This window comes from Nicotiana sylvestris, chromosome 2 (assembly GCF_000393655.2).
Source record: "Nicotiana sylvestris chromosome 2, ASM39365v2, whole genome shotgun sequence".
Taxonomy (NCBI): Eukaryota; Viridiplantae; Streptophyta; class Magnoliopsida; order Solanales; family Solanaceae; genus Nicotiana; species Nicotiana sylvestris.
In genome coordinates this window covers 133,250,392-133,263,514 of record NC_091058.1, presented here as the reverse complement: position 1 = coordinate 133,263,514, position 13,123 = coordinate 133,250,392, and the positions used below count along the sequence as shown (strand labels likewise).

At 39.6% G+C, this 13,123-nt stretch overlaps 1 protein-coding gene across 1 annotated transcript; it reads right to left on the bottom strand.

The window, feature by feature from the left end:
• Positions 1-1,438, bottom strand: LOC104240920 (uncharacterized). The gene is made up of 2 exons (XM_009795826.1): positions 663-1,438; positions 1-145 (listed from the first exon to the last, which is right to left on the bottom strand). The coding sequence occupies exons 1-2, from the start codon at positions 1,436-1,438 to the stop codon at positions 1-3; spliced, it is 921 nt and encodes a 306-aa protein (XP_009794128.1).
• Positions 1,439-13,123: the final 11,685 nt, after the last annotated feature.

The following is a 13,123-nucleotide window of genomic DNA, read 5'->3' as shown; positions in this document are numbered from 1 at the left end:
TTAGTTATTTGCATCCTTTGAAACTGAAATAATTAAAACACCACAAAATTTTGACTTCAAAAAAGTTGCATCAACAGCAATCACTGGTCTACAATGATTCCAACCAATTATTGATGATCCATATGCATAAAACATATAAAGAAACCTGAAAATACAGTACAACAGAAGGTTAACAGAAGTTAAGGACAGGTAGCCCTTAACTTAGACTAACAAGGTCAAAAGTTAAGGACAAACCGTCTTGAACTTCAAGTTACAAGCCCAAAAGTTTAGGACAGGTAGTCCTGAAGTTAGACTAACAAGCTCAAAAGTTAAGGACACTTGGTCCTTAACTTAGAGTTACAAGTTTAAAAGTTAAGGACATGCGGTCCTTAACTTAGAGTTACAACTTTAAAAGTTAAGGACATGCAGTCCTTAACTTAGAGTTACAAGCTCAAAAGTTAAGGACATGGAGTCCTGAACTTAGAGTTACAAGTTCAAAAGTTAAGGACAGGCAGTCCTTAATTTTTTAACTTGCAACTCTAAGTTAAAGACCAAGTGTCCTTAACTTTTTGACTGCACACATCAAAGTTAAGGACAACACGTCCTTAACTTTTTCACTGGTTAAGGACAACATGTCCTAAAGTTTATAAAACAGACTAATAATCTCTTTTTTGATTGTTTACCTGTTGTTGTCGTCTATCTTTATGTAAGTATATGTTACCGGGTTTTTACTTTTCATCATATACAAGTATGAAGACAATAATTCATAATTCTCTTCAGGAGTTCCTCTTATTAAAGCTGAAGCACGTTGAATAGCACGCCACGCTTTGTGATACCCAATGTTTAGTCCATGCAATTTTTGCATTTCTGCTATGACAAAAGCTGGTGTAACTTCAAACCTTGGGTCTCGAAGATTTTCAATAATGTAACCACTAATCAACTTTGAAGTTGCATGCCTTTGATCAGCTTTCATAGTGTTAACTGAGCTGTCATGATTTTTCTCAATCTTTACTATCTTGAACAGTGTTGAATCTTTAACTCTGAAAGCACGCACACCCCACCCATACCTATCATCATTGCATTTCAACGAATATCTTGTTGAGCTTGATCTAACAACCTTGAATTCAAAATGTCCTTTAATTTCTATATTCGAAAAACAGTAAATTATACTCTTCTTTTTGTCAAATATTGATCCCACTTTTATTTCATCCAACGAAGCATTTTCTCTTAATATCGTAGTTGGGGATTCTTTTTGTTTCGAATTTGAGCTTCGTCTAGTTAGTTGAGTAGAGGTTTTTTCAGCAACTTCTTCTATTACCGGTGCACTCTCCAAGACTTGAATACCCGAAGCTTGTTCGTTGTAAATCTCTATAATGCTTTGTCCTTCCACTTGAATAGAATCTAATGTTTGAAGCACCTCTTCAGTTGTTTGTTCAGCTTCAACCATATCTATTTCCATTATCTGTTGGCATTTGTTTTGATTGTCATGTTAATTTTCTCTGTTGACATATTCAAAGGTGCTTGTAGATCCAAAAACTCTTTCCGAAACGTCAACAATGAAATGACAATCCTTGAAGAGTGAATGACTTTTTAGTAACTCTATACATGTGTGAAGATCTAAATATTTGGAAACAATCATTCCCTTGCTTGTTCCCAGGTTGATATAAAACCATATCATTGCTTCAAACTTGTCTCTATCCAATTCAATAACTTCAAAGACCTGCTTAATGAAATTTTCAAATCGAATTGCCTCAGGTACTAGAACAATCTTTGTTTGATGATTAAGATATTTATAGTCTTCAGTCCATCTACCATTAAAAGCAACTATAATACATATTGTTTCCATCTTGCAAGTCAAGAGAATGGAAAATTCAGGACATATTTATAGAGCAATCCTTGTATAAATTAAGGACAGGAACTGTAAGTTTAGGACCAAGTGTCCTTAACTTTTGAACTTGGAAATCAAAGTTAAGGACCAAGTGTCCTTAACTTTTGAACTTGAAACTTGAAGTTCAGGACCAAGTATCCTTAACTTTTTGAACTTGGAAATCAAAGCTAAGGACCAAGTGTCCTTAACTTTTGAACTTGAAACTTGAAGTTCAGGACCATTAATCCTTAACATTTGAACTTGGAACTCAAACTTCAAGACAAAGTGTCCTTAACTTTTGAACTTGTAAGTCAAAGTTCATGATCAAGTGTCCTTAACTTTTGACCTTGTTAGTCTAACTTCAGGACCATGTGTCCTTAACTTTTGAACTTCAAACTCAAATTTCAAGACCAAGTGTCCTTAACTTTTGAACTTTGTAACTGTAAGTTAAGGACGAAGTGTCCTTAATTTTTGAACTTGGAACTCTAAGTTAAGGACCAATTTTCCGTAACTTTTTCAAACCAATTTGCAAAACCAGGACACTATGTCCTTAATATTCAGAACAACAGCAAAAAATTAAGGACATTGTGTGCTTAACTTTTTCAATAAAATTTGCAAAATCAGGACATTATGTCCTTAATATTAGTAACAACAGTCATGTTAAGGACACCACATCCTTAACATTATATCCTCAATATTTATAGAATAATCACAGAACGCGATGTCCTTAACGTTATCAATCAAGGAAAGCAAAAAAATCAAATTCCTAGCATCAAATTCCTAGTAACAAAATAAAAATCAGCAGAAACACACAAAAGCATAACTTACTATAATTTTATGTTGGTTTTTGGACGAGAAAGTTGAATTCTTTAGTTTGAAATCGGAAGAGAAGCTTCTGCAATTTTGGAGGATCACAGTCGTTACTACTGCTTCAGAAGTTAGTTACGTGCTGTTGCTGCTGATCATTAATAAGGAGTGTAGGTATAAGCTTATAGCATAAGGGTATTTTTGTCTAGACAGGTAAAAGTTTATTAAAGTAGTGGCTAAAGACTAAAGACATTTAAAATAGTGACTTAAAAATAAAGACATGTGCTATTAATGACTATCTGTGCACATCGCCCACAATCATTCCCTGCACTATCCAATACAACACTCCACTGATAACCCAGCCTAATCTCTCTCTCTCTCTCTCTCTATATATATATATATAATTGAGGGACACTGGCCAGGTGATGTGGCAGTCCTCATTGACAAGGAATTACATTTATCTAATTTCTTTTCTTTTTTTTTACTTTTCTCCTCTCATTTTAATAGGATACTCAATTATTAAATCTAAATCTAAACAGTTAAGCTATTAAAAAATGAAAAGCACCGTTTTAGAATTTTCGACAAACCAACCGTTACAAAGCAAAATTTTCTTAAGTTCATCCAAACTATTAAGGTTTAATTTAATTGCACCTCTTTATACTCCAAATAAATAGGGATACACCACTGTTTTAGAATCCTCCAGAAACTACTCAAATAAAAGTTTACAAGTTCTCAATTTCAATGACGACAAGCTGGACCATGATTAGAAACAGTCGTTCAAAATGTTCATGTTTTCAATTTCAAAGGCACCAAAGCGAACCAACATAGAAGGTAGGAAATTTCATGTTTGGTTAGTGATTGTGTTCATGTATGTCTAAATTAAATTTCTTTCTTACTCATCCCGGGCTTGTATTCATTTTTCCATCTTGGCGTCACAATCGTCGGTTCAACTTTGGTTGATGTTTCACTCTATTAAATTCTTTTTTTTTCATCCAGTGACCTATATTAGTTTTTATGTCTTTGCGTCACCATACTTGGAGATCGGTAGCATCATTATGTTTTGCCAGGTTAAGGAACAATGAGCCATAGTATGGAGATTTTGGGGAAATATTTTTCTCCTCTTCTATTCTTGCTTTCTATTTGGCTTATACATAGTGTGTGTCCTGGGTGCGCTTTTTTAGAAAAACTAGAATAGTGAAAAAGGGAAATTATGAAAATCACATTAGTCAAGAAAAGCAAAAACCAAGCAGAGATGCTTGCTCAACCTTTATGTAGAAACTTTATTTTTGTATCATCGCTACACAAAGGAATAAGCAAAGTAGTTGAAAAGAAATAAAGATAGTTGTTTTAAACTAGCATCCAAAAACTATCACCATTTCTTCTTAATCCTTTTCTAAGACAAAAATCTAAAGAGTGACTAATTATAGAGAATTTGGAAGAATGGAAAGGGGTGGGGGAATAGGATCCAAAGAGGCTTTCATAGACAACAAACCATATAAATAAAGTAGGAAAACATATATCTTTTATATATTCTGGTCCTCAGTAGAAATATTGTTGCTTGGTATAAATCATCATCCAATAACCAACCGTTTTATTTATTTATTCTCTTTTTTATTCTCATCTATGTTGTATTTCCGTCGATGTGACGATCCGGCCAGTCGTCTCATGAATTACCGATTTGTTTTTCCCATTTCTGCTTCTTTGTGCTTTGTTTATCCGTGTTATGGGGTATGGGTTGGTCGGATCGAATTCGGAATGATTTTGGTAAGGTTTGAGACACTTAGTCTCTTTTGAGGAAGGTTAAGTTGGAAAAGTCAACCGAATATTGACATATATGATAGAGGGCTCAGATGTGAGTTCCGATAGTTCGGTTAGCTTCGGGAGATGATTTGGTACTTAGGAGCGTGATCAGAATGAGTTTTGGAGGTTCGGAGTAGATTTAGACTTGAATTGGCGAAATCGAATTTTTGGCGATTTCCGGTTGATAGGTGAGATTTTGATATAGGATGTGAAGACAAGTAGTCATTTTGAGTGTGAATGCCAGAACTAAAATATGAAAAGGAATCTTAATCTAAAAAGTAATTGGAAAATCTGGCGATGGTAAACATGTGCGCACCTTGATTATTAGTACATTTGAATATTTTCAAGTATAATTGAGGGACACTGGCCAGGTGATGTGGCAGTCCTTATTGACCAGGAATTAAATTTATCTAATTTCTCTTTTTTTTTATTTTTCTCCTTTCATTTTAATAGGATACTCAATTATTAAATCTACATCTAAACAGTTAAGCTATTAAAAATGAGAAGCACAGTTTCAGAATTTTCGACAAACCAACTGATACAAAGCAAAATTTTCGCGTTTAAGTTCATCCAAACTATTAAGGTTTAATTTAATTACACCTCTTTAATACTCCAAATAAAGAGGGGTACACCACTATTTTAGAATCCTCCAGAAACTACTCAAACAAAAATTTACAAATTCTCAATTTCAATGACGACAAGTAGGCCAGTGATTAAAAATAGTCGTTTAAAATGTTCATGTTTTCAATTTCAAAGGCACCAAAGTGAAACAACATAGAAGGTAGGAAACTTCATGTTTGGTTAGTGATTATGTTCATGTATGTCTAAATTGAATTTCTTTCTTACTCATCCCGATCTTGTATTCATTTTTCCATCTTGGCATCACAATCGTTGGTTCAGCTTTGGTTGATGTTTCACTCTATTAAAAAAAATCATCCAGTGACCTATATTAGTTTTTACGTCTTTGGGTCACCATACTTGGAGATCGGTAGAATCATTATATTTTGCCACGGTAAGGAACAATGAGCCATAGTATGAAGATTTCGGGGAAAAATTTTCCTCCTCTTCTATTCTTGTTTTCTATTTGGCTTATACATAATGTGTGTCCTGAGTGTGCTTTTTAAGAAAAAATAGAATAGTGAAAAAGGGAAATTATGAAAATCACATTAGTCAAGAAAAGCAAAAACCAAGCAGAGATGATTGCTCAACCTTTATGTAGAAACTTTATTTTTGTATCATCGCTGCAAAAAGGAATAAGCAAAGTAGTTGAAAAGAAAGAAATATAGTTGTTTTAAACTAGACAAAAATCTAAAGAGTGACTAATTATAGAGAATTTGGAAGAATGGAAAGGGGTGGAGGGAATAGGATCCAAAGAGGCTTTCATAAACAACAAACCATATAAATAAAGTAGGAAAACACATATCTTTTATATATTCTGGTCCTCAGTAGAAATATTGTTGCTTGGTATAAATCATCATCCAATAACCAACCGTTTTATTTATTTATTCTCTCTTTTATTCTCATGTATGTTGTATTTCCGTTGTTGTGACGACCCGGCCAGTCGTCTCATGAATTACCACTCTGTTTTCCTCATTTCTACTTCTTTATGCTTTGTTTATCCGTGTTATAGGGTATCAGGTTAGTCGAATTGAATTCGGAATGATTTTGGTAAGGTTTGAGACACTTAGTCTCTTTTGAGGAAGGTTAAGTTAGAAAAGTCAACCGGATATTGACTTATGTGCTAGAGGGCTCGGATGTGAATTACGATGGTTCGGTTAGCTTCGAGAGGTGATTTTGGACTTAAGAGCATGATCGGAATAAGTTTTGGAGGTTCGGAGTAGATTTAGGCTTGAATTGGCAAAATCGGATTTTTGGCAATTTCCGGTTGATAGGTGAGATTTTGATGTAGGGGTCGGAATGAAATTTCGAGAGTTGCAGAAGTTCCTTTGTGTCATTTGGGATGTGTGTGCAAAATTTCAGGTCATTCGGACGTGGTTTGGTTGGGTTTTTGATCAAAAGCGAAATTCGGAAGATTTTAGAAAGTTTGTCTTGAATCCGATGTGATTAGGTTGATTTAATGTTGTTTGAGGTGTTTTGAAGATTGTTACAAGTTTGAATAAGGTTTTGGGATATGTTGGTGCCTTTGGTTGAGATCCCGGGGGCCTCGGGTGAGTTTCGGATGGTCAATCGCACCATTTCATGCCTTGGAGAGTTGCAGATTTTGGAGTTCAGCTGTTGTAGGGTTTTCACTCTTCGCGATCGCGTAGGGGGTCCTGCGATCGCGTATAGCTGTTGTGGGGGTAGTCCAGTTTGCTCAGTGCATTCACGAAGCTGGGGATGCGATCGCATAAGTTGAAGGCATTGTAGATCGCGAACGCGTGGAGTGGGTCGCGTTCGCGTAAAGTTAAGTGGACCAGGGGTCTTGGCTTGAGATTGTTCAATGCAAACGCGATAGCCAGTCCGCGATCGCGTAGTGTTAGATGCCTGAGCATCGCGTTCGCATGGGATGTTACGCGTTCGCATAGTTTTGGGAGCTGAGAATTTGTGTTTCGCGATCGCGAAGCATGTCCCGCGATCGCGATGAAGGAATTTAGGCCTGGGCAGAAGGTTTAAAAGGTCGTCTTGTCCGCGAATGTGGGGTTTATTTCGTCCCTTGTTGGTTGTTTTTAGAGCTTTTTGAAGGAGATTGAATAGGAATTCAAGGGGAATCGCTTGGAAGTTTGAATTTTGGACTTAAAACTCGATTCTATTGTGAAATCTACATAATAAATCATAGAATCTAAGCCTAAAATTGTGGAATTAGGGCTTGAGATTAAGAGACTTTAAAATGAGAATTTGAGGGGCCATATGGACTCCGATTTCAGTGTTCTTGGTATGTATGAACTCGTGGGAGGATAAGGATTCCGTTTATGTAATTTTTATCGAGTTTTGAGATGTGGGCCTGGGGGTCGGGTTTGGCCAATTTCGGGATTTTTGGTATAATTTGATTATTTTCATTTGGGCTTCGTTCCCTTAGCATATTTTGACGCAGTGATTCTGATTTTGGATAGATTTGATGCGAGTGGAGGCCGATTCGATGGGAAAAGGCATCGCGGAGTAGTATTTTTCACCGGTTTGAGGTAAGTAACCATTGTAAATCTGGAACTGAGGGTACAAAACCCCGGTATTTGACTTGTTTTGATAAATTCGGTGACGCACATGCTAGGTGACGAGCGTGTGGGCGTGCAACGGTAAGGATTGTGACTTGGTCCATACCGTAGCGACTATTAAGCCGCGTATTTGATTTGGAATCTTATGTTACTCCGTACTTTAGTCATTTATACTGTATTATGGGTTGTATGCCATGTTTGGGGTCGTGTGTCGGCCTATTGAGACCCTTAGGGGAATTTTTACTGTCTTTCCTCACTTTATTTGTTGAAAGCATATCCTCAGTCATGTTTTACCTGTTAAGATGTTTAAAAGTGGTTTTATCACTCTACTTCTAATTGTGAGGACCGTTCAGGCTGAGTTCCCTAATTTCTATTGTTGTGCCCTAGAGGCTGTGAGGTTAATGACTGAGAGAGGTTAAGAACCTATTAGTGAGGATATTATATGTATATATTAGGGATCGGGCTGCACGCCACAGCGATACTTATATGGATCGGGCTACACGCCATAGCGATATATATATATATATATATATATATATATATATATATATATATATATTAGACCGGGCTGCGCACCGCAGCGATATGACGCTTGGGATGTATGAGCCCCTTCGGAGTCTGTACACCCCTAGTGAGCATAGTCGACTATAAATTATGGATCGGGCTGCATGCCGCAGCGGTTACTATGATTTCTATTATTATGAGATATTAATGAGCCTGAATGCTGAGTGTGAGTACTGAGTGACGAGAATGAGTCACGAGTGACTGAGAGGCTGCCCGAGAGGCCATATTCTAAGTGATATCTTGCCTGAGGAGCCCAGTTATGATATTTTCACTGATTTCACACTTCTTTTAAAAATAGCCTCTGTTGGAAAAATTGCTAAGTATATGATTTCAAGTGTTTAAATTGAAATTGATGATTTTACAACGAAACTGGTTTTAAACTGTGAAATGGATTTGTTATCCTGTTGTTTATTCAGTTATATGATTTTTAACTGCTCGTCACTCTTTCAGACCTTATTTACTTTAGTTACTTACTGAGTTGGCGTACTCACATTACTCCCTTCACCTTGTGTGCAGATCCAGGTGCCCGAGTGGCAAAGTGAGGGTCCTCAGCTGATCCAAAGGTTTCCGAAGATTTCAAGGTAGGTGCATGGCGTCCGCAACCCTATTTTCTCCTTCTTATCTTGTTCTTTTCAGCATTTTCTAGACTTATGTTGTATCAGACAGTCAGTTATATAGTAGAGGCTCTAGACTCGTGATACTAGATATTTGGGGCTGTGTAGTTTCATGTTTATTTGACATCCGCATATATATTTTGTTGTTTTAAACGCTTATTATGAAAATTTTGTATTTAAAACCTGTATTAGAAAATGGGTTATTATAAGGAAAAGGGTTGTGATTAAATGTTTGGGTTAGCTTGCCTAGTAATGTGATAGGCGCCATCACAACTGGTATTTAGGGTCGTGACAAATTGGCATCAGAGCCTAGGTTACATAGGTCTCACGAGTCTCGAGCCGGTTTAGTAGAGTCTTGCGGATCGGTACGGAGACGTCTGTATTTATCCTCGAGAGGCTGCAGAACCTTTAGGAAAAAGTTCATATTCTTGAAATTCTTATCGTGCGAATCTGTTGATCCGAATACTAAACTTCTGTTATTCCATTCTCTCACAGATAGTGAGGACACGTGCTACCGGGTAGGATGGACGACCACCAGTACCACCAGCTGGGACCACCAGAGGTCGAGGACGCGGTCGAGGCCGTGGTAGGGGCAGAGCAACTAGGGCAGCACATGCAAATCTACCAGCTACCCCAGTTCAGGATTATGTCCTAATTGTGGATGCTACACGAGCACCAGCTCAGGCACCAACTATGCCTGTTGTGATTTCAGGACTTTAGGAGGCTTTAGCTTAGATCTTATCCGTGTGTACCAGTTTGGCTTAGGCAGTTTCAGTTACTACGGCCGCAGCTACTTCTCAGGCCGAAGGAGACACCTAGACTCCCATTGCTCGCACACCTGAGCAGGTTGTGTAGGGACTCCAGACACCGGAGGCACCTCTAGCCCAGCCGGTTGCACCAGCTTAGGAGTTTGTAGTACCAGTTATGCTGGACGACAAGCAGTGTAGACTAGAAAGGTTTGGTAGACTCAAGCTTCCGACTTTTAGCGGTGTAGAGGGCAAGGATGCCCAGGGTTTCTTGGATAAGTGCTAGAGGATGCTTCGTACAGCGGGTATTCTAGAGACCAGTGGTGTGGCCTTTACTACCTTTCAGTTTTCTGGGGCTACCTTTACTTGGTGAAAAGCGTATGAGAGGTGTAGGCATGTTGGTACAGCGCCCCTTACTTGGCAGTAGTTCTTTGTTTTCTTTCTGGAGAAGTATGTGCCACAGTCTCGCTGAGAGGAGCTGCGCAGGCAGTTCGAGCAGTTGCGTCAGGGAGAGATGACTATGATACAGTATGAGATGCGGTTCTCTAAGTTAGCTCGTCATGCGGTCTGGTTGGTTCCAATAGATAGAGAGAGGATTATGAGGTTTGTTGATTGTCTCACATATCAGCTTCAGATTCTCATGACTAGGGAGAGGGTGACAGGTGCTACTTTCGAGGAGGTTGTTGACATCGCCCGTGAGATTGAGTCAGTTCTCCACCAGGAGCGAGAGGAGAGGGAGGCCAAGAAGCCTCGGGGATCTGTTAGCTTTAGTAGTGCTCTTTCGAGGAGCCAGTTCCAGCATGGCAGAGGCTGCCCATTCAAACAGGCTCATTCATCTCGCCCAGGTTATCGTGGGGCATCATCGGGTCATGGTTATCACGGTTTTCATCAGGGCCACTCATCACTTAGTGCCCTTTCAGCCAAAAGTTCGTCCCGTGCTCCATTAGCTCAGGGTTCTTACATACCAGGTCCTTCTACTGGTCATTCCGATGCCAGGGGTTCCCTTCAGTCCCCATCTCCAGCACTGGAAAGTTGTTATAAGTGTGGAGAGTTTGGGCATATGAGGAGGCAGTGTCCTCGTCTTCATGATGGTCAGTCTCAGCAGAGGGGTCAACTCTCGACTTCTGCTCCAGTTACTTCACCACCCGCCCAGCCAGCTAGGGGTGGATGTCAGTCTGCTAGGGGTCACTCTAGAGGGGGAGGTAGATCAGGTGGTGGTCAGGCTCGTTTCTATGTCCTCCCAAGTAGACCAGATGTTGCTGCTTCAGATGCCGTGATTTCACCTTTTCTGTATTATTTGATCCCGGTTCCACCTTCTTTTATGTGTTATCATACTTTACCTATTATCTGGATATGCCCCGTGAGTCTCTTGTTTCACCTATTCATGTATCTACTTAGTGGGCAATACTATTGATGTAGACCGTGTGTACCGGTCGTATGTGGTGACTATTGGGGGTTTGGAGACCCGAATGGATTTTTTATTATTGTGTATAGTGGATTTCGATATCATTTTGGGCATAGACTGGTTATCTCCGTGTCGTGCTATTCTGGACTGTCATGTCAAGACAGTCACATTGGCTATACCTGGTATGTCACGGATTGAGTGGCGAGGTTTGATTGATTATGTTCCTAGTAGAGTGATCTCATTCTTGAAGGCACAGTGTATGGTTGGGAAGGGATGTCTTTTGTATCTAGCCTTTCTGAGGGATGTTGGAGCTGAGACTCCCAGTATTTATTCTGTTCCAGTTGTGAGGGATTTTCACGATGTGTTTCCTATAGACCTATCGGGCATGCCACCGGACAGGGATATTGATTTTGGTATTGACCTGGTGCCAGGAACTTAGCCCATTTCTATTCCGCTGTATCGTATGGCACCAGCGGAGTTGAAAGAGTTAAAGAGCAGCTTCAGGAACTCCTTGATAAGGGGTTCATTCGGCCTAGTGTGTCACCTTAGGGTGCACCGGTTCTATTTATGAAGAAGAAGGATGGCACTATGAGAATGTGCATTGATTATAGACAATTGAACAAAGTAATAATTAAGAACAAGTATCCTTTGCCTCGCATTGATGATTTATTCGACCAGCTTCAGGGAGCGAAAGTGTTTTCCAAGATTGATCTCCGTTCAGGTTATCATCAGTTGAAGAATAGGGATTCGGATATTTTTAAGACAGCTTTTAGGACCCGATATGGTCATTATGAGTTCTTGGTGATGCTTTTGGGCTGACCAATGCCCCAGCAGCGTTCATGCATTTGATGAACAACATGTTTCGACCTTATCTCGATTCGTTTGTCATAGTCTTCATTGATGATATTCTGGTGTATTTGCGTAGTCAGGAGGAGCACGCGAAGCATTTGAGAGTTGTGTTGTAGAGATTGAGGAGGAGAAGCTTTATGCAAAATTCTCCAAGTGTGAGTTTTGGCTCAGTTCAGTGGCTTTCTTGGGGCACGAGGTATCGAGCGAGGGTATTCAGGTTGATCCGAAGAAGATAGAGGCGGTTCAGAGTTGGCCCAGACCTTCCTCAGCCATAGAGATTCGCAGCTTCCTTGGTTTGGCAGGCTATTATCGCCGATTTGTTTAGGGATTCTCATCTATCGCATCGCCCTTGACAAAGTTGACTCAGAAGGGTGTTTTATTTGTATGGTCAAACAAGTGTGAGGAGATCTTTCAAAATCTCAAGACAACTTTAACCACAGCTCTAGTGTTAGTTTTGCCATCAGCTTCAGGTTCATATACCGTGTATTGTGATACTTCGAGAGTTGGTATTGGCTGTATATTGATGAAAGAGGGTAGAGTTATTGATTATGCTTCTCGTCAGTTGAAGCCCCATGAGAAGAACTACCTCGTTCATGATTTGGAGTTGGCTGCCATAGTGCACATGTTGAAAATTTGGAGGCATTACTTGTATGGTGTGTCTTATGAGGTGTTTACTGATCATCGTAGCCTCCAGCACTTGTTTAAGCATAAGGATCCCAATTTGAGGCAGCGAAGGTGGTTGGAGTTGCTTAAGGATTATGATATCATTATATTGTACCATCCGGGGAAGGCCAATTGGTGGCCGATGCTTTGAGCCGAAAGGCAGTGAGTATGGGGAGTTTGGCATATATTCCAGTTGGGGAGAGACCTCTTGCAGTTGATGTTCAGGCCTTGGCCAGTCGGTTCGTGAGGTTAGATGTTTCGGAGCCAAGTCGGGTATTGGCTTGTGTGGTTTCTTGGTCTTTCTTATATGATCGCATCAGAGAGCGCCAGTATGATGATCTGCATTTGCTTGTCCTTAAGAATAGAGTTCAGCATGATGATTCTAGAGATGTTACTATAGGTGATGATGGGGCGTTGAGGTTGTAGGGCCAGATATGTGTGCCCAATGTGGATGGGCTTCGGTAGTTGATCCTGGAGGAGGCCCATAGCTCGCGGTATTCCATTCATCCGTGTGCCGCGAAGATGTATCAGGATCTGAGACAGCATTATTGGTGGAGAATAATGAAGAAAGACATTGTGGGATTTGTAGCTCAATATCTCAATTGTCAGCAGGTGAAATATAAGCATCAGAGACCGGTGGCTTGCTTCAGTGGATGGATATTCCTGAGTGGAAGTGGGAG